The 21,960-nt window shown below is 33.1% G+C and overlaps 2 protein-coding genes across 4 annotated transcripts; one reads left to right on the top strand and one right to left on the bottom strand.

The window, feature by feature from the left end:
• The first annotated feature begins 1,220 nt into the window (after window positions 1-1,220).
• LOC6643973 (sodium/potassium-transporting ATPase subunit beta-1) lies at window positions 1,221-13,206 on the top strand. 2 transcript variants are annotated; one of them, XM_023176528.2, is made up of 5 exons: window positions 1,221-1,340; window positions 1,649-1,934; window positions 11,067-11,324; window positions 11,383-11,642; window positions 11,757-13,206. In XM_023176528.2, exons 2-5 carry the CDS (start codon window positions 1,802-1,804, stop codon window positions 12,033-12,035), a joined length of 930 nt encoding a protein of 309 aa, XP_023032296.1. In that variant the 5' UTR covers window positions 1,221-1,340; window positions 1,649-1,801; the 3' UTR covers window positions 12,036-13,206. The 2 variants fall into 2 exon arrangements, with proteins under 2 accessions (XP_023032296.1, XP_002067080.1); XM_002067044.4 differs by having other exon boundaries at window positions 1,221-1,383.
• A 2,033-nt stretch (window positions 13,207-15,239) lies between these two features.
• LOC6643972 (uncharacterized protein KIAA0513) lies at window positions 15,240-21,474 on the bottom strand. Of its 2 annotated transcripts, none has more exons than XM_023176611.2 (9): window positions 21,054-21,474; window positions 19,852-20,378; window positions 17,290-17,353; window positions 17,113-17,226; window positions 16,191-17,051; window positions 15,755-16,136; window positions 15,603-15,697; window positions 15,464-15,542; window positions 15,240-15,394 (listed from the first exon to the last, which is right to left on the bottom strand). In XM_023176611.2, exons 2-8 carry the CDS (start codon window positions 20,029-20,031, stop codon window positions 15,466-15,468), a joined length of 1,773 nt encoding a protein of 590 aa, XP_023032379.1. In that variant the 5' UTR covers window positions 20,032-20,378; window positions 21,054-21,474; the 3' UTR covers window positions 15,240-15,394; window positions 15,464-15,465. The 2 variants fall into 2 exon arrangements, with proteins under 2 accessions (XP_023032379.1, XP_002067079.1); XM_002067043.4 differs by lacking the exon at window positions 21,054-21,474 and having other exon boundaries at window positions 19,852-20,161; window positions 20,229-20,370.
• Between the last annotated feature and the right edge of the window lie 486 nt (window positions 21,475-21,960).

Raw genomic sequence — 21,960 nt, 5'->3', positions numbered from 1 at the left:
TTATAAAAGGTAAATCGTTTTATAAAAGGTAAGTCGTCTCATCGACTTGGGTATACCACGTCTTTATATAAATTTACATAATATTATTTTTACATGCTGCATAGGAGAAACATGTTATATCGCTTACTCTTAAGAGTGTATGAACATTTTAGCGCCTCCATCAGCTAACGGCCAAGCCTCTTTTGTCCCGCCCACCTGGTAAATAAAGCATATCTTAGCTGGTTTCATTCCGATTTTAATAAAATTGAATATATATTTATAAATATTATAATACAAAATCAATGTGCTAAGTTTTGATTGTAATATTTTAAGCCGATATTTTACAAAACTTGTAAAATTTCGATACCAAAGAGCGATTTTCCCAAAACAAATGCCTGATTTTCTTCAAAATTGCCAACATTTCCAACCGAAGTATAAATAGATCACCCACCGTTCAAATACTATAGTTTTTGAAAACAATTTCCAAAGTAATTATTCAAGAAAATAAGAAATCTGACAGAAACAGGCAAACTTGCTTTATCTTTTACTTATTATTATTATAAATCTTAATGTTTAAAGCACGTAAAGGTCCAAAAAACTTAGAGAGAAAATTGTAAAGTATTTTTTGGGTTTATTTTAATAAATTATTAATCTTTGGTATATTTAATATTTATTTCTTGAATTAGCCTAATGTTTTACATCTTTTCGTTTCAGAATGCAAGAATATTGTACATTAAACAAAAGTTATAAATATACAGATATTAAAAAATTTAACGTACAAAAAAATTACAATTATGTTAAACACATTTTTCAGATTTTTGTTAACTCCCGAAGGCACTTGAACAATTTGGAGCCCCGTAAGTTGTCTTAAGCTACGCACCTGTAAATTACCCTGAAAACGTGTTGTTGTCTGGCCGCTGTCTGCGCTCAATCAGTCATTCTATTTGCGTTGCCCACGTCTATGTGAGAGCCATTTCAGTTCTGTTGCCAACAACACGGCCAAGCAAGACATTGGCAAGTCATGAGCTTTTTTTTTGCCTTGCTTCTTTGGCCACAAGTGCCGAAAGCGTTCAACAGCTGTCTCGCAGTGTGTGTGCGTGTGTGTGTCTAAGTGAGTGAGAGGCGCCTTTTGTACAGTGTGCTAGTATGCGTGTTGAGAGAGGGGGTGGCGCGCAGCAGTAACTGAAGAACCCGCGTCACTGTTGCCATAGCTCTGGCTTTGTGGATTCATTTTGCCCGCGTTCAGTTGGTGATCTTACCTCGAGCAGCACGCAACGGGAGCCGAGTATCCCCAAACAGTTACTCACAAAAAGAAAACAGAAAAAATTCAACATTTGTTTCTCGTTCGAGTGCCTGTTGGTGTTAGTTGCGTGTGTGTGTGTTTGCCTGTGTGTGTGTGCTTGTGTGAGTGTTTGCGTAAAAGTATTTTTTTTCCGCGGCGGAAAACATTATTTCTATATATACATGAAAAAAAGAATATAATTTTTACATTAACCACAAAAATACGAAAAACGATAATATATAAAATAATTGCATAATTTAAAATTGAAATTTTTTGAAAAATTAAAAAAAGGCCGCACATATAAATATATATATCTAAGTATATATATACATCTCTGATTCATATTTCCAAATAAATTAAATTTCTTCTTTACCTTCAAATATATAGAAACGCCGTCCACGTCATCACAATATATAATACAAAAAATTAAAAAATCAAATTAAATAAAAAAAAAGGCAATATTATATATCATTTATATATATATATAATAAAATATCAACTGTAAATAAGTGAACGAATTCGAAATAAAAGAGCGCCAATATGTCGAAGAATAACGGAAAAAATGCCAAAGGCGATTTCGAATTCCCTCAACCAGCCAGAAAGCAGACCTTCGCCCAAATGATCTACGATCCATATGATAAGACATTCTTTGGACGTACGGGAAAAAATTGGGGTAAGTTCCAAAAAAAAAAAAAAACAAAAAACGACAAAACGAATGTGATAAAATACAGATTAAAATGAAGATAAGCTGAACTTATAAAGTGCTTCCATGAAAGTGGAAATAAATATTTTTATTTAAAAACAAAAATATTATGAATAATAATGGAATGCCACATGGTTCCTCTTTGGGATTCTCAAGTTTCATGACTAACTAAAAACAATTAAAATATCCAATTGAAATAGAAAACTTATCATAATTTCTGACATTATCTACAAAAAAAAAGGCATTCAAATGTAATGAGTCTACATTTATTTTATTTCAAATAATTTGTATTCCATAGAAACCGAAAACCAAAGCAATATGTTAAAATTTGTATACCCTTTTAAAATTTTATCAATTTTGGAGTATATATTTATTTATCCATATATCCAAATGCCTAATCTAAGAGGGCAATACAAATTTAGAGGTTAAACGAGTTTAAAAGAAACATTTTATTTATTAATTTGAAAACAAGCCCTGTGAAAGGGTATAGAAATGCTATTTGTTCAAATCTGCAGCTGACTCTCCCTGCCTCCTTTTCTTTCTCTAAGTACACACAAGTGCAAATACAAATTTTATTTAAATATGTATATATATAATGCTTATCAGTTCTCATTTGGCCAGTCATTTTATTGAGTTTTATGCAACGAGATGACGGACGAGAACTTGAAAATTTGCAATCTCCAAGGAGATTCAGTGTTTGCCATAAAAGTAGATATGATTGTATTGTGATTTATCTCAGCTTTACTTAGTTTGATAATGTTTTTTTGTTTTTTACTTGTCAGCAATTAAGAAAAACAAGTTTCTACACACAATTAAAAATTACATATAGAAGTTAAATGTATACGATATGGACTTCACTTCATTGAGTCTAACAATAAAATTTACTTGAATTTTATAATGAATTTACTACAAATATTTGGTAATTTTTATGATAAAATTTTCTAGAGTTTTAAAATGAATTCATGAAAATTTAGTAATTTTATAATGATACAAATTACTGCAATTTTAAAATGAAAAATGCCGTTTCGTTATTTAGTATTCACATAATATCAAATCAAACACAACTTTTAGTTTTTTCCCATATTAAATAAAGCAAAAGTGTAGTTTTATAAATATTGCTCAACTTATACAATGCTTAAATAATATTGAAGAATATTTTTAAAAAGTTTATTGAGAATTTGTACCTACAATTTGCAAATATTTCTAGTATTTATTGCTTCTTATTTCGGTACATGTTGCATTAAAACTAATAAAAATTTTAATGAGCCGAAACAGGTATACCTGTAATAATAATATTACATAAGAACTATTAAGTTGTAAAGTTATAAATACACCCCAGGTACAACGTTGATTGATTGGACTTCAATCGTCAAATGTTACAAATATTTTTCAAAACTAAATCATGTTGATCTGTTCTGTATTCGTTATGGTTAAGTTCCAAACTATTAGAGTTTAACTTGTATATCATTACACCTCAAAAATAGCGTTAAAGAATCATTTAAAAATCCATAAAGATCAACCTTTTATTTTACAAAATCGAACATTTCGATAATATCTTTCCGATTTATATGTATATAGGCTTTTCTAAAGCATATTACTCATTTCTGGTCATGCTTTTTTACCATATTTTACTCTAAAATTTAGGACGTGACATCCAAATTCAATTTTTGGCAATTCAAAAGATTTAGATCTTAAGGATATTATAAAGTTTTATTTGCAATTAATTAAATGCATTACATTCTTAGTCAATAATTGGGAAGGGTACTTCAATTGTTAATGAAATATTAATTAGCTCATAGATTTACGGAACTCAAACTTTTATTTAAATAGAAAATCAAAGGAATTTCAAATATCAATTTCGCCTTTGTTTACACTGTAAAACTTTCAAATAGCAATTTTTCTTTTTTTTTATATTTTGTCCCAATTAATTTTAGCATATTTTTGCGGTAAGTTCTATGCAAACAGACACGGACCCACGTTTGCCCAGAGAGAATATACATATAAGAGAGAGAGAGAGGAATACACATGTGTATATATGTAGATATATCTGCTTGTTCCCTATGTAGGAGAGTCTCGATGATAGCACAAAATGAGCTGCATAATAATTGTAATGGTTTCTGTAAACAAAATTCAAGGTCCATATTCTGGGTTTGTACTGAGCAATTTTTCACGCGTCGACATTTAGCGATGATGAATGCTGAATATATATGTTTTGTGTATTATTAGGACGGCCACAAGTATGAACGATTAAATAATTGTAATATTGACACGTATTTCGTTATCATTTTCAATTTGTTTATGCAAGACTTTTAATTAGCTTGTACGTTGTCAATTTGTTTGCCTCCGAAAGTCTTTCTATCTCTTGCGGCTCTCCTCAAAATTATTTAAATAATTTATAAAGAATGAGGGGAATTAATTCGCAATGGCAAATATAAACAACCTAATGGCACACCTGACAGGTGACATGCATATGCATCAAAATATTCCCATTGCTTAAATGGGGTGTGTATAAAAAATTTCTATTTAAGGAATTTCTTTTACCCCTAATCCCTGTCATTAAATCTATTTTTTGTGGAGTGTCCTGGTCTTTCACTCTTTGTGACTCTAATTTCATGGTAATTTGTAGCATGTGCCCGACATTAGGTGGCATTAAAAACAGCTAAAAGATTGAAATTAAAAATGGACTTCGCTTTCGCAGAATACTAAATGCAATTAAAGTAAAATTTAGAGCACAATTCGTTAAAGCATTTTAAATGTTATAATTTTTTGTTGACTGAAAAATGTTGTCTTAAATGTTTTGAATAGAAAAGATTCAGTACATCAGATCAATAGAAATTCGTTGTCCAAAACCCATTTTAAGCTAAAGAAACCTTTTGAAATGTTTGTTTATAAATTAAAAATTTCTGATGTCATTGGAGTTTCTGTGCTGTGTGTTTTGAAATAATTAAAATTGTAATATCCTGTTACTGTTTTTGTTTTTTTTTTTTTTGAAAGGATAGTATGAGGGAGTGTCATCAGTCACGTCACGTTTCCTTTTTTATTGCCAGGTGAATAAAATTAAAATTGGAGGATCCTGTAAAAAATTTCATTTTGCCTTCAAAAATTTTACAAACAATTCCCCCGAAAAGTCCTTTTATGAACAATATTTTAGCCATGTAAAGTTCATATTATGGAAAGATTTGAAAAAAAATAAAAATTTAGCACGTTTTGTTTAATTTTTTAAGCCCATAAATTACATGCGCATAAAATTTTTGTTAACAAGTCAAATAGTTTGACTTTTTTCATCGTATGAAGTCAAATTAAGTAAATTTCTGTAAGATTGACTATATTTCTAGGTATAGATATTGGAACTAACCGCATTTTCAACAAATCTAACAAATAAATTACTGCGAATTGTATTTACAATGGTTTTGTTTTTTAACGATTTTATCTCTAACAAAAACTTGGAGCATAGAACGCATGGCTAAGCATTAATTTTCACTACTAAAAAAAAACTAATTAATGAACGTAACAATAATTTGATGTTGTTTTTTGTGGACCTTGCTTCAAAACCAGTTCAACGGCTTTTTTTGTGTTTTTGTTTTCTTTTTTGTTTTTGTTTTGGAAATGCTTTCGTTACAGATTCCGATTTTGATTTTGGTTCCTCCAACCAATCGGTGTTTTATTTTTTTTTTAGCTTTGTTAGCTTTTTGATTAAGAAATTCGTTCTGATTTTTTTGCATTTGTTTTATTATATTGTTACCGAGACGAGTTAATGCAACCGCAGTAACAATACGTCGATTAAAGAGGGCAGACTGATGAGTTATGAGTTCAGTCAAGAATGGTATTCGATGAAATTCGATATTCATTTTGCTTCAGGTCATTATGTAAAAGCATCATTTGATATTCGTTCTTGTTGCATGGTGGCATGTGATGAATGCATGATTCATGGACAGTTATGAAAGGGCACGAAAATAAATTTCTATTGCAATGAAAGCAATTCCAGACATGGTTATATGATAGCACATGTTGTCGATTGTGAGCAAAATCAACATATGGTCACCATGGGTAGCGATTTCTCTCAACCGCTTCAATAATTTGAATTCTTCATATCAATACTTGTGAGTTGGCCCTCGTATTTGCATTCTTTATATATTATATATTATCGACACCTGTAAGTAAATTTTAAATTCAGGTTGAAACCAGTTCAAACCGCTAATTGTTAGTTAGAGCTTGATTTTTGTATGGAGCTGCATATCATTTCCCTTTTTGTTTTAGTATCTCTATATTGTCCCCCCATTAGCCCACTTAATATGTGGCAAAATCACGAACAATGTCACGGAGAATTCCATACATTTATTTCGGAACAAACTGATTAAATTGCAAGTAAAAAAAAAAAGTTTTAGCTTATAAATTGATCGATATTTATTATTACCTACAATTTCCGTAAAACTTTCTTTTGTTTTCAAAATGACTCGAAGTTTTTTTTCGTATGGACTATATATTCTTAGTGGGCTACATATCATTTTATTGCCAAACAAAACAACGCTAATTTCAATAAAAAAGAACATTAAAATTTGGGTTTATATCAAGACTTCAACAACAATTTACAAAAAAAGGCAGTTTAAACTTTTTGGCAAGAATAAAAATAGAGTGTTTTGTAATGACAGTAAGATACCATGGATTATGGGAGAGTAAGGACTTCCAAACAAACAGAAGTAAATGTAATTTAAATTCGAAATTAATAAAAAGCCAACAATTTGCTTCCAACTACCAAAGAAAGCTAGTATTTAATTTAAAAACAATTGAAAGACATTGATTTTATAACGATTTACCTATTGGATAGAGAACAAAAGACCCCTCCAAAAAGGCATAACAAAGAATACTTTGTGACAGACTTTGTTTCAAAACTTTCCAAGCTCCAAAACGTGTCTGCCAAAGTCTAGCCATCAATACCCAATTAGGTAGAACAAAATAATAAGGAGGCAAAACAAATGTCAAACTTTTTGGGTGAAAGTGATATCGAGACCACCCGCACCTCGATCTAATCAGCAAACTAAACGATTGTCCAAATGTTTGCCTTAATCATGGATGGTTAGGGCTGGCGGATAATATGTGAAATTAATTCACTTAAAATGCTGCAAAGTATGCTATAGGCACAACGGCCAAATAAATAGCATTCAGGACCTAACGATGACGCATGGCCAAAAGGGTGCGGCGACCCGTAACTTGTCTCTGGAATCAGGAGAAAAAATAAAAGACCAGAGACTTGGTCGCTCGGTGAGTGGATGGTTGGTCGGGGTAAGTGGGAGGTCTTGTTAGACAACAAAACAGGCGCCAATGCGACGCTTCTCGATTTGGGACGCCGCCATCGAGGGTAGCTGCACATAAATGTTTGTCGTTAGGGAGTGGGGTCCAGGATCCACGTTCGAGGGGATAATGAGTATAATGACGAACAGACACCAACAAGTTGCATGGTTTTTCTTTTCATTTCTTTACTTTTGGTTTTGTTTTCCCTTTTTCGTCTAGCTTTTCCTTTTGTTCACGTTGTTTGCTGTTGCGGCGTCCGTCATAATTGTTGCTTCCATTTAGACTTTTCCTTTCACTCATTGAGTGAGTCCCGTGCCAAAGGCACATAAATCAAGTTAACAGAGTGTGGGTGTGCCAAACGAACACTAAAGAGAGAGAGAGAGAGGGAGAATAAAAGTACTATTCTTCATGCAAATATTTATTTCCTTAAACTTCTTACAATTGTTTTTTAGCGTCTGAGAAAAACCAAAATTAAACTGAGCTGATAAGCTTACAAACTGGATACAACTTTAACCAAGCTTTGCATACTTTTAGGCTTAGCTCAATTTAAAACAACTCATTTCTAATGCCAACTTATGAATAGTTTATAATTAGTTATAAGAACGCATTGACTAACCATGAGTGGCCAACTGTGTTAAATTCTGGCAAAGTGGCGATTCCCTTGGTCCTGGCCATATGTGACAATAAATTATTAAATTTATTTAGCCTTGCTGGTGTGGCTTAAATGACGACGGATGGCTTGGACGATGACGATAAGAGCGACAATAACGAGGACGCTCTATCAATCGCTCTGTGGTCATGCAAACATTCATTCCATTTCCCTTTAAGGCTGGGTTGGGTTGGGTTGGGTTTGGTGTTGAGGAGCTATGTGGTTATATAGGTCACGGGCTTTTTAAGTTTGTTTACCGCATCATCAAAGTCATCGTGGTGGTCGTTTTTTTCGCCGTCATCGTAGTAGTTGTTGAGTGTTATTATTAAAGCTTGGCCACTGAGTCGCCTCGCCTGGTTGCACAATCAACGAGCAGGATGGCCAGCAAGGAGCAAGGAGTCTTGGTCATTGCAAAAGTTCACATTTACGAGTGTTTACTGTTATGCATAAAACTTGATACGCTCGAGTTTTATGTAAATGTTGAATAAGTTTCAGCTACTTGGAATTGGATTTCTATGTTGAGAGGCAAAGCCTTAGATGTGCCCTCTGCATGCAATATTTTTTCTTTTTAGTGGGGGCAACTTCCCTTCTTTTTGGGCTAACTCAAACTGATTTCAACTGGTTTGCGTTACTTTTGGGCCAAGATTTTCCAGAATTCAAATTCTAATTATTTTCATTTAGGTAGCTGACCTCTTTCGCTGCTGTTGCCCATAAAATAATTCATTCTAGATATACAAAATATATAGGTATACATATACAATATTTCAAGTGTTTTCTGATTTTCTGTATATCTTGTGTTTATTTTTGTATCGTATAAGAAATTCATTTCAAGGCAAAGGCGGTCATGCAAATGCCAAAATGTGAAACAGACAGCACCAATGAGAGTGCCACTGAAATTGACTCAAAACCTATATATACATATGTACATATATAAATATGTATGTAGGTACATATACAATATAATTTTTTCATGTCCATCTTATGTAAATATAGAAAAATTACAAAAATTAAGAATTAATATAAAATAAGTTTTATTTAAGAGCTAAAAAGCCTAGACTGAACATTTTATATGATGTCATAGGAAAGAACTTCCCTTTCAGGTTTACGGGGGGTGGTCAGATTTACAAACGAATCATAAAATTATCCCTAGGGTCTATTTATAAGCAAATGTCACCAGCAAACTGAGTAAACATAAAATAGAGACCATCGGGTATTTTCTTTTTTAAGGGCATAAAATTAAGTTTGTCCATTAGTTTCAAAGAAATGTAAACCAATCCATCATATGTCATGAGGTGGCCTAGCAAGAGTTTGTCATATGCAAGTCGTTGGTTATAGTCTATAAATTTGGAGTAGAGTTTATCGATTTTGATTTTCCAAGTGGACTTCTAGGGTGCGCTTTTTGGTGGTCGAGGTGTGAGTTGGGTGGACATTGGTAATTTCTCATTGACGAAGACATAAGAATGTTGGTAATACAAACGCCACGGGCGCCCACCTTCATGGGCTGGACAGACGACGGTCTGGGACCATATCAGGCTGGCGTCATTGTCGACATACCCCATGGCGACAAGTATTTGTAAGTATGTATGTGTGTGCATGGGCGACTAGTCTATGTAGGTCTTTGTCTTGGTCTCTTGGTCGGTGGTCATTGCCAAACTTATTTCCTTGTACTAAGGTTGAACGCAATTAATTCACATTGGAAACGGAATTTGTCTCTAAAAATTTGATGAGCGCTACACAAGAAAATTGAAAAACTCAAATATGGAAAGTCGTTAGTTGCCTGGCCAATGTCATTGATGACTTATTGATAGATATTTCATTTCGTTTTCATTTCGATTTCGATTTTCCGTTGCTCTCTTTAATGGCATTTTTTGTTACCTACTGTACTTATACTGGGCTGTACTGTTTACTGTATTGTATTCGATATTCATTCATACGATTAATTTGTTTGGGAATTTGAGCTCGAATGGACAGTTTCAGTTTAGTTCGCCGTCCGCTGTCAGTTTCGGTTTGTCGACGTTGCGTTATTTATGCAACAGCTTTGGGTTGGGTCTGTGGTCTCTCCAAACCCCACAGATCCCCCACTAGTACGAGAGTATTCTAGCTGACTCGTCAAAGTTAATGACATTGAAAACACACATATATATATATTATATATATATACAACGCTAACCAATTCATCCTCCACCTCAACCTCCTTCATTCTCCTTCTCCTCCACCTGATTCTCCTCATTTTCTGTGTCTCTCTTCTACTTCCTCTAACTATTCACAGTTTTCTGTTTGTTGTTTTTTATTCTGTTTTCTTATTTACTGCATTTTGTTGTTAAGTATTTCGCGATTTTCGATTACTTGTCTGAATGTTCTATATACATACATTTATCATGTATGTGTGTATGTACCTATGTATGTACATACATATGTATGGGTCGTATTGCATAAGACCAACATCCCCTTAAACCCACTGAAATAACAATCAAAATGTGTCAATGTGAATTTGCATAGATATCAAGAGACATGTTCATGTATGTAAGTTCAATTGTATAGGGGCCTCATGGTATGTAAATACTGGCACAACAGGTGAAAAATTAGATTAACGACCTTAAATGAAGCTTTTGTATTCCATAAATCGAATATCTGAAAAGACTTTTCATCTACATGCTACCCCCATAAAAGGAATAAACACTTCACGACGCTTTTAAGAGACAACTAATTGCTTTTGGTGATTAAAAGAATAGCTAATTTTGAAAAAATAAATTCAGTGTATGACGATTCAATTTAAATTAGGCTTTAATATTGATCAAAGCACTATGATCCTAAAGACTTTCGTTTAATATTTCGCTGTAATATTTCAAGTCGATTGGCCAAATATCAGAAAAACGCATTATCCTGTCTTATAACTTTGGCATTATCCTGTCTTATAACTTTGGCAGAAGATTCGTTCACAGTTAGCAATAATTTTGGATTCAATAAGTCATTATCTATCTTGTTTTTTCTCCTGGCTTCCTTTATGACTTAAATTTGTAACAAGTTGATTGTATATCTTGAAGTTCATGAATTGATTTAATTAAGAAAATTAGCACATCAAGTTCAAAGTATAACTCATAAAATTTATGTCTCGTTAATTATCTACAATATAATTCCAATTTTTATTTTCTGTTTGATTTCAGGTCAATTAATGATCTTCTATACGGTTTTCTACATTATTCTTGCCGCTCTGTTCACCATTTGTATGCAGGGACTCTTGAGCTCTATAGACGATAATCAGCCTAAATGGCAATTGAAGGAATCCCTGATCGGCACCAATCCCGGTTTAGGTTTTCGTCCGCTGAGCGAACAAACCGAACGCGGTTCGGTCATTGAGTTTGATGGCAAAAAACCAGCTGAAAGCGATTATTGGATTAGCTTAATTAATGACTTTTTGAAAGGTAATAACAAAATCATTAATAGCCATAGGAAATTTGATTAACTTGTCATTGTATATAGACTACAATCACACTGAGGGAACCCCAAAGAAACACTGTGACTACAGCCAAACCCATAGACCCACAGATGTGTGTTTGGTTGATACGGCAGCATTTGGAAGCTGCTCACCGGATAAAAACTATGGCTATAAATCAAATGAGCCATGCATATTCCTAAAGCTGAATAAGATCTTCGGTTGGGTTCCTGATGTCTACGAATCTCCACAAAGTGGTATGCCGCAAGAGCTGCAAAAAGTTATCAATGACACCAAAGTGGAAGAGGTAAGCAAAACCTACAAAAATGTCAAAATTTTAAAAACATTAGATGACTCTTAGTCTTTAAAATCAATTAGATATAAACACAAAACAAATTATTTTATTTCATTATTTTCGCAGCGCCAACAAATTTGGGTTAGCTGCAACGGACACTTTGGCAAGGATAAGGAAAATTTCCAGAATATTAGCTATTATCCCAGCCAAGGATTCCCCATCTATTACTATCCATATCTGAATCAGCCCGGTTATCTGAGCCCCCTGGTTGCTGTTCAATTCAAATCACCACCCAAGGGCATAATGATGGACGTGGAGTGCCGGGCCTGGGCCAAGAATGTCATCTACAGTGGCAGTGCACGCGATCGCATGGGTTCTGTGACCTTCCAGATTATCGTTGATTAAGGAACAACATCAATTAGAAAATCCCTCAAAATATCAAACCCAATCAAACCAAACAACAGCTATTGATTGAAATTTTTTGTCAACTTGTGATCCGCAGGAACCAACCAACCAACACTAGCCATATATGTATATAGAGAAGATATATGTATGGCAATCGCATCGGTTGCAAAACAGAACAAGGGAACAATTACCTTGATAGAGAACCCTCATACCATCTAACTATGTAAAACTAAATGAGATCTATGTATGTAATTTGATATATGTAAGAGCTTACGACGCTTCTCCCGATTTTGAAAAATGTATTGTATATATTTATATTGAAAAATGAAAATGAATATGATTAATTGAGCGTCAATTTGTTTTTTCGGGATATCTTAATGAAACTGTAAAAGAAAACGAAAATTGTAATGAAAAACATTTTATGAAAGTTCAAATCGTACACATGCAATTGTTGTTATAGCTTTTGGCTTGTCTAATTGCTATAAGTTATTATTATTATTATTAATATTTAATTTATAATTTTTATAAATGATTATTTTTTCCCTTCCGTCACTTGTATTTAGTTTATATTTATGTAAATGTTATTCTGCCCAAATATTTCTCATATTTCAAATATTCTAGAATTTTTTTGTTTTATCCATAATTCATTGCCCCCCCAAAAACAAAAATTATAAAAGGAAAGCGCTTTTTATTTGTACAAAAAACAAAAATAATAAAGAAAATACAGATTAAATGTTTATAGTTAAAAACAAAAATAATTAAAATAATCATTGGAGGATATGATTGATTTCGCTATAAATATCACTAAGTAAATATTATTTTGATTTATTATACAAAATACAATATACAATAAAGGAAACGAAAGTATTCACCAAGTTTGCTTTTGTGCAATTTTCAAAATGGCAAACAGCGACATCAACAACCAAGAAATTCCATTCATATGCAAGCGATTAACAAATAATAATAATAATTTTATCAACAAAAAAAAAACAACACACAAAAAAAAATACAAAAAAAAACACAACAAATGAAATCTTGATTTATTTTTTAAGCTTTTACGAGATTTACACATGTGAAATGATTGAATAATAATGAAATTAAGCAAATGATTAGTTCGTTTTGTTGCAAGAATATTTAATTAATAAAGAAAGAAAAATGAGTGCTAAATATATTGGAAATTTGTATTTGTTTATTGCATTAAACAGACTTGACTTTTATCTTTAAGTTTTTATATAGTACCTTAGGGGGAAGGCGATAAAAACACAGAACAGAAAGACCGATAAAGAACAGAACAGCCTACAAGCTTGGGCTGGAGCAATGAGGCGCCTTTTTATCATAAGTTTATTCAACAGCTATATAGTATAATTATCCGATTTTGATCAAATTTGGCACAGTCATTAACAGCTTCAATAAATTGAAAAGTCATTAAGCCACCAAGCCAAACATATTGATAAAAGTCTCTGTTTTTGACGAATCGCTCTTATGGGAGCTATGAATCTGATATAGTTTTTTGTTATACCGAGTTTTGAAATTTAAAAACCATGAGTCGTTTCCGTAAATATAAAAGTAGACGCTTATAACATCAAATGAGATGATTAAAATCAATTGGGAATTTTCTAAAATTGCAATTTTTTTAAGTTTTTTATTGTACAACAATAGAAATAAATATTTCCTGTTAATATTTTTTAAAAACTAAAAAAATTATATCGATTTCAATTACTGGCTAGTGAGAATTTCATCAAGTTTATAAAACAGCTATATAATATAGTTATCCGATTTTGATCAAAAAGTAACGAAGTTATTGATAAAAGTCTCTGTTTTTGACGAATCGCTCTTATGGGAGCTATGAATCTGATATTGTTTTTTGTTATAACGAGTTTTGAAATTTAAAAACCATGAGTCGTTTCCATAAATATAAAAGTAGACGCTTATAACATCAAATTAAATGATTAAAATCAATTGGAAATTTTCGAAAGTTGCAATTTTTCTTAAGTTTTTTATTGCAAAATAATGCACGTAAACTATTTCCTCGTTAAATTTTTTAGGAACTGAAAAAGTTATATGGATCGCAATTACTGACTCGTAACAATAGCGCAAACTTGGGTTTCTCTTCAACTAACTATCTTTTATGCTATTTTTGTAAGGATTGTATTCAAAATAATTTAATAATAATAATTTGATCAACAAAGCAATTTTCAAAATGTTTCTTTGTCTGCCAAGTTGGTACTTCTCCCTTAACAGTTTTAGAGTCATTGATAAGTGCTGCACAGCCAAGTTTCAAACCATTATGTTTGAACTACATAAGCAGGCGAATATTTTTATAGAGGGAAGTATCTCTGACCATCCAGTATATATATATATAGGTAAAAAAATATATATATTCTAGATCAGCATGATGGAACGATGTCCGTAGGCATTTCATGTTTTTGATTGATCCTCACATTTCAAGTAATTCCCTTAGCAAGAATCGGTGGAAAACATGGAATTCAATGAAATATTTTTTATCTTCTGAACGATTTTTTTCAGGAAATCGACTGTTCAGAAAAATGTCCAAGGGTACACAAATTTTGACACTGCGAAAGTTAGTTCAGGCTTAAAAAAATTAAATATATTTGGGTTTTACTATTGATATGATAATAAAAATAAGAAATTATAGAAAATATAAATGTCTATTCTATGACAAGAGCTGAAATAAGACCCAACATAAGACCAAACATCGTACTTAAAAACCCTTTCGAAAATATACTAAATAATCCATTAAAATTAAGTAAAGTGATTTGCACATCTGTTGAAATTTATTAGTAGGTACGAGTATTGTACATAAGATTTGAATAGATACGAAATAGTTATTATTCATAAACTTTTTGCAAAGTTTTTTTCTTTTAGTTTTAGTTGTTTTTGAAACTGCGATATCATTTTTTATGGTTTTCACGATATTATTCATATAAAGTAATCACAAAATATTATTATCACAATTATGGAATATATGTATGTACATACCATATAACTAATATGTATAAATATATAATTATGTATTATTGTATTGCATTGCATTGGTATTGTTTTTTTTTTTTTTTGTTTTCAATTATTAAATGTAACTACTAATGGTTTTTCTTTTTTTCCTTTTTCTCGATATATCATTCAATATTTTTACCATTAGAATTTAGTCAATAAAGCAAGTAAAAATGTTTGGATTGAAACAGCTTTTAACTACTTACATTAAATATGTATTATTATGTGTACATTTAAGTTTCGATAAGTTAGTGGTATTTAGGAGAAAAGAAAAATAAAAGTTAACTTTGACATGAGTCAAAGCTTAGGTGAAACGCATTTTAGTTGCTTCTTGATGAAAGTTAGTTCTAAAAAAACAAGTAAAGATAAATATAAATATTCAAATATGTATTTAACTAATTTTATTTAGTAATTACCCTTAAGTTTGCTTGCCTCCCCAAAGTTCCGTCTCGTGGTACATGCGATAGACATTGTCCCTGATGAGCTTAGCTTTATCTAAGTAACATTTATGATGATATCATGTGTAAATTTAGAGATTCTATATAAGGGACTTACCCTTGGATAGATTAAGAGCCACAACATGTTTCTTTAAGAAATCGAGGCACAATTCTTGAGATGTACCCAGTGAGTGCATATTACAGGTGAAGGAACTGCAAATTAGGAGAACTTGAATTTAAAATATGTATTAGGGTCCTTCTTGGACTCACCCTAACTGCCGAAATGCAATATCCTCTTGCTCCTTGGCCGCTACATGGGTCTGTCCTAGGCTAGTGTTACTTTGCTTGCGAGTTGCCACCGCAACTGGATGAGTGCTTGCACCTCCTCCGCCATGATGGGAAGAACTCGACTTGGATGACTTGGACAATGTTGCCTCCGTTCCAGGCGCAGTCGCATTTGCCATTTGGCGTTGCTGTTGCTTCTGTTGACGTCGTTGCTGGCGTCGCAACATGACATTTAAACGATGTTCACGCTCCGATTGCAAGGACTCAAGGAACACGGCATTCCAGAAACGAATCTGCTGCCAAATGGGCTGCTGGCGCAATGAGATAAACAAATACTCTCGATAAGGATCGCAGCCAGGAACTTCAACTGCAAATATAGGATGAGATTATCAACCAGACAGAATAAATATCATTCGACTACCTTCATGATAGAAAATAAAACAGAGATTCATAAGAACAGCAGCCGGAGCATAATCCTCGCATTCGCCACACTCAAAAAGGGCTAAAGCAAAATACTGGGCCAAAGAATTAAATGTTGTAGTATCCAAACGTTTTGACTTGTTTCGCTGGTCAGAGAGAAACCGCGTGAACCACAATCGACCCATTTCCATGCGCAGTAGGATACCAAATTCAGATTTTAGTTCCAAATTCACAGAAGCTGAATTATTGAATAACAAGTCTGTAAAATGTTTCATAAACTCCTTTACTGGCTCTTCACCGGCACGGCAATCCAAACTGATGGAAGATGCCCATGATGGTACAGAATTTTGCGATTCAGAGCGTATGAAATTGCGCCAATCGGTGGATTCCATGCTGGGGCTGGCAAGCAATTGATCGGGTTCATCCCTAAGGCTGGTCAAAGTGCTGCTGTTTGAGGTACGACTGCGTGGAGGCACACGCATTGAATTACTGCTAGTCCCCCAGGGTTGCCGGTTCACGGAGCCGCCACCACCCACACCGCTTTCTGTGGGTGGCTGGACATCAATGTGGGGAGGATTGCTCGCCTCGAGCAGTTCACTGATCTTTTGCATATCCTTCTGCATATCCATCTCACTTCGCCTCGCTCCTGCTATGGCTCTAGGACGTTCGTAGCCACCCGAATGACGAGATTCTATGGAATTGGAACGTGTCGTGCTGCTGACATCTTGAGATCGCCCCACAAATTGATCGGGCAGGGAAACCGAGCTGCTATCGTCACTGCTGTCTGTGCTGCTTGATGAGGGGGAACTTTCGTGCAATTTGTTGCCATGTCCACGGCCACGAGAGTGCTCCAAACGCGGACCTATAGGCAAAAATTAACAAATTTCATTACGAATCATTAAAAAAACTCTCAAAACACCCACGTGGTGCTAAATTTGGTTGCCTGTAACGTCCTGATATAATCTCCTCATGAGCTCGGCGCGCCTTTACACGACGTCCTTCAAAATCAATTTTCGTATAGTCGATAGTCTCGTCATCTGTTTGATAAACGAAACGAACTTTTTATTTCTAAAACATTTTAAAATAGTTCATCTTTTTACATTTAGGCAAGTTTTCATCATCATCGCAATAGTCGGAGTCGCTGCTGCTAGTGCTTAGAGTCAACTGAAAGTATACAAAATCCGTGAAGCATTTTATTAGAAATTCCAACATCTTTGGAAAATACGTCTTATCTTGCGGGAAAGTATTATGTGTTTCTGTGCCAGCTAATCGGGATTTTATTTGTTGTAAATTATATGTGTTTATAGTTTCAGATATTTAGCATAGTTTGAAATGTTTTCCAGGGCAAGAAATTAGAAATTTCATTTCCATCCACAAAAACAAAAAATTTTGAAAAAGCAATTTTGAGAATACTTATGAAATATTTTCATTGGTTCATATCAAAAAATATACAGTTACTAGTAGTATTTAGTATATACTGTTACTGTTATGTAGTAACATAGTTTAGTATTTTCAAAATGAAAATTCTTTTAAACTAATACTTTTTCATTAAAACAATTTTTGCTGCATTTAAACAGTTTTTCAAATTTAGCAATAATTTTTATGAATATTTATTTATTCTAGCACCACAATTCAATAAAAATAGTTTGCAAAATTTTAAAAACCATAAAGGAAATTTTTTAAAATTGATATATATTTATATAAATGCCTATCTATATATTTAAACAAATCTTAAGCTCTTGCAGAATCTTGGTTTTAAGGCCTTTAATTACTACATTCCTGCTTCCTTAATTGTAACATTGAGATATAGTAACGATTTATGTTTTTATTTTTCAAATAAATTGCTTTAAAAAAATAGTGCAATGTCTCTGATACTTAGCTTTCACAAAATAACCTGTATACAACGTGTGTGAAATGGTAAATAAAAAGAATAATGTGGGCAAACGTAATTAAAATAGTCTGACAAAATAAAACCTTATTATAAAACAGTACTTATCATGTTTATAACCCACCCAACAGCTTAAACTTTAAACCAAGTTTAACAAAATTTTTAAGGTTTTTCAAAAATAAATTTTACTGTCCTATGATGGCAGAAGAATGTTGAGTAGAATTTAGAGCAATTTGTGTTATTATAGCCCACAGTAGCAAATTTGACTTTATTAAGCGCGGAGCAGACTTTTGGATTTACAGACATTGTAATTAAGTATATTTAAATAATTTTTTAAGAAATGCCACTTGGAAAACAATTATCTGATTATGAAAATGGTCGTATTTTCTCACTTTTCGAGTTAGGAGAGTCTATTTCAAGTATTTCACGAAATTTGAAAAAAGTCGACGTGTAATTAACAAATTTTTGGACAAGCCCGAAGAATATGGATCAAGAAAACGACCTGTTGCTAAATCTGAGCAAGGTAATACTTATTTTAAAAGCATCAAGTAACTTATCCCTCATTAGAGCAATGGAACAACTATTCATAGTCCTTAAGCATCAAAAACTCAATCAACTTAGCCCAACTTCTATTTACTTTAAACCCTTATAGTGGATTTTCTACAATTCTGCTGAATTTTCTTGTAAATAGTGCAATTAAAGCGGTAATATATTTTTTATGTTATTTGATGCTCCACAAATACTTATTACAAAAAAAAATTCAAATGATTCCTAACTAGTGTCCCTCATAATTAACTGGAACTATCAGAGTGTGAGACCTCAGTCTTACAATATTCAGGAAGTTTCCGGATCAAATGTTCTTTAAATCACATGGACATTTCAATTGTTCGTTAATCTTTTTCAAAAATATCTACTTTGAATTTATTATTTTTGAATTTTTTAATTTCATAAAACTCAGCGGTATGACTCAATTAAAACGGGTCAATGCATAAAAATCACAAGGTTTTTAACTTATTTATTTTCAATTCATTGTTTTCCTATTGGCTACATGTTTTAATTCAAATATTTATTTAAAAATGATTGTTTTCTGTATTTATCCGAAATATATTGAACTAAGGGTAAATATTGCCTAAAATGCCAACCTTTAAATTGATAAGTAACCATTTAGAACATAGATTTTTAATATTCTTACAATTGCCAGTGGACTATTGTTAAGTAAAGAATTTCATATCAAAAGTAAACATAATTTACACTCAATTACTAAGCTGTAAAAAATGAAACACAGAATTTCCCTGAAGATTCCCAATAAAATTGATTGCTCTTAAGAAGCTCAAGGTTATTGCCACATGAAGACACCGGAAAACAAAAGACAGACCGAGGGAGAAAGCAAGAGAAGTGTATAGAGAGGGGAAAGAGATGGAACTAGCTGAATACTTAATACATCAAACAAGACAACAGCAAACAAACTGAATGTTCGCATATATATAATTAATTTCAATCAAGGACGAGACAAGACGAGGCTGCAAGCCAAAGCTGAAAGTCAAGTACAAAGGAAATAGCTGAGCTTCAGCCCTTGCTTGTCCGCCCCGTTTTAAACAACAAAGTGAAGGTCAAACGGAAAAAACAAGAAGCATTGGGCCAACAAAAACTATCAAAGTGTCAGCTGCTTTTGCAGACCCACTTTTCCTGCAATCTATCTATGTAACACATTGCACATACACATACACGTATATAGTATACTGTTCAGGTTCATGACCATGGACCGTCATCATACCTTATTTGATATGCCATTGAGTAGCTCATTGCTATTCCCAAGAACTGTTAGAAATTTCGACTTTAATGCTCCAATGCTGGGGGTTCGTTCCATGAACAATTTGATTTTTGATCGCTCGCCGGCAAATGCTGCAGCTGGCGGTGTTCCCGGTGTGGGTGGCGGTGGTTTTGCATCCACCATTTTTGCTTAATTGTCTTTTTTTTTGTCGTTTTGGGTTTGGGTTTTGATGTTTTTCTATTCTGCTTTGTATATCAATTTGGTATTTTTAGACGTTTAATAAGTGGGCGGGGCGCGCAACTCTTGACGTTTGCTGCGGATTGTAGTATCGATTTTTCAGATATATGTCAGTAGTGGTAGTAGAATATGCGATGACTTACGCATACCGAGACCCAACACGTTGGTCTCAGCTGCTGCAGCATTTTGGGCGCATTTTAATCCATGGATGGTGGGGTACAGTGGGCACTTTTCCACAAAATCGAAAAGTACTTCAACTTGATATCAAATTGTTATCTGGCTTGTTGTTGTTTCTAGAAAAGAATAAAATTTTAAGTTAAGGATAAAAATATCACGCATTCGACATGTTATCCAACTGATGCAATTAACATCAATTATTATTACAATACTAAAAAGTTGATTATGATTTTAAAATAAATAATTATCTACTAAAATGATTTCTATTCATTTTATGTTTTTCTTTAAAGACTTTGTTGGTACTAGAGCAATCTTGACAGTCGTAAGTTTGAAGGCTTTGTTAATTCTGATTATAAATTACTTCGTATATAACATTTAACATTAATAATTCATTTAGGTTTCTTATAAAAAAATTATGTTCTTGGTGAATTTTCCGAATCCAACAAGTAAATCTTCGCTTTTGGGAAACTTTTCAATAATACTTTTAAATAAAGATTAAAGCAATATCATGCCATTATTCGAGACTGTCTTTTCAGCTTTGCTTCTTAGCAATATTATTCCCGGAAAATGATTGCTTTGATTTTTTAGCTCATCACTCAGCTGACAGTGCATATTATAATATGAAAATTATGAACCACTGTGCAGGCAAAGCATAACCAGCACATATTATTTTTAAACTTAAATTTCATAAAAAGGAAAGCCATGAAATGAAATGAGATGATATATTTAATTGGCTTTTCGTTGATGACAGCATTTTTCCTTAATTACTTTGACCTTCGTATTTACTTTACTTTAACTGTGCATACACTACATACTAGATGTATCTAAGTATGCGTGCTTGTAGATATACATGTATCTGTGTATATCTATGTATACACTATATATGTGTTATATGGATTTCAGCTTGATTGCATTGACTAACTAAGATTACGCAAAAGCCCACAGAAAACGTTAAAATAAAAGGCACTTCTTGTACACATTTATTGTTTCTTGCATTATTCTTGCTATTAAATTTTCATTTCCCTTTTGTACACAGTCGAATTTTTCTTGCTTTTTCCGCGCACATACACACAGACACGCGCGAGTCACACATACATAAACACGCCCCTCTTTTTGGGCTGTCACGTTTGAGCCAGCAAACACGCAAAGCTACACGGGTCGAGTGTGAAATGAAAAAACTTCTGGTTTTCCACGCGCGTTTATTTCCTGCAACGAATGTTGCGCGAATGCAGCCTAAAATTCAATTCTCTAGCTTAAGAATCGGAAAAGCATAGCTGACAAATTTTCTCCCATGCGAGAAAAGCTTTTCTTTAAGCTTTTCGATACTAAACGGATGGCTGCGCATTAACAATAACAACATTTGGCAACAACAAACACATCAAAGAAAAACAGCATAGCCGGCATTTTGAATTGTTTATAAACAGCTGGACCAAACAGCTGATCGCAGCTTTGGTCGCTGCTTCAAACAGCTGATCGGAGCTTTTGCATCGATTTTGCGGTAGTTTCGTCTGCGTCAAGAAGCCAAAATTTACCGCCTACACATGGTCTTTCTGCGTCAACAGTGGGGTTAAAGGAGATGACACTTTACTGAGTGAAAGGTTGCAAGGGGAAGGGCAAGGTCGTTTAAAATACCGAGTGGGCGAACCTGTCTTATCGTTAATGCGTCTTAATACATTAAGAATTATTGCAAACTCATAT

The sequence above is a fragment of the Drosophila willistoni genome (assembly GCF_018902025.1).
Source record: "Drosophila willistoni isolate 14030-0811.24 chromosome 2R unlocalized genomic scaffold, UCI_dwil_1.1 Seg167, whole genome shotgun sequence".
In the NCBI taxonomy this organism is placed as follows: Eukaryota; Metazoa; Arthropoda; class Insecta; order Diptera; family Drosophilidae; genus Drosophila; species Drosophila willistoni.
Note: the sequence above shows the minus strand (reverse complement) of the source record. Positions and strands in the feature narration are given on the sequence as shown.

Coding starts and splice junctions, on each gene's coding strand:
- LOC6643972 (XM_023176611.2), bottom strand. CDS start 20,031: ATGGTGGATGCAAAACCACCGCCACCCACACCGGGAACACCGCCAGCT. Junction 17,227..17,289: donor TGATGAAAACTTGCCTAAAT/GTAAAAAGATGA, acceptor TTTATCAAACAG/ATGACGAGACTATCGACTAT. Junction 15,698..15,754: donor ATTGCATTTCGGCAGTTAGG/GTGAGTCCAAGA, acceptor CCTAATTTGCAG/TTCCTTCACCTGTAATATGC.
- LOC6643973 (XM_023176528.2), top strand. CDS start 1,802: ATGTCGAAGAATAACGGAAAAAATGCCAAAGGCGATTTCGAATTCCCT. Junction 1,935..11,066: donor ACGTACGGGAAAAAATTGGG/GTAAGTTCCAAA, acceptor GTTTGATTTCAG/GTCAATTAATGATCTTCTAT. Junction 11,643..11,756: donor ATGACACCAAAGTGGAAGAG/GTAAGCAAAACC, acceptor TTATTTTCGCAG/CGCCAACAAATTTGGGTTAG.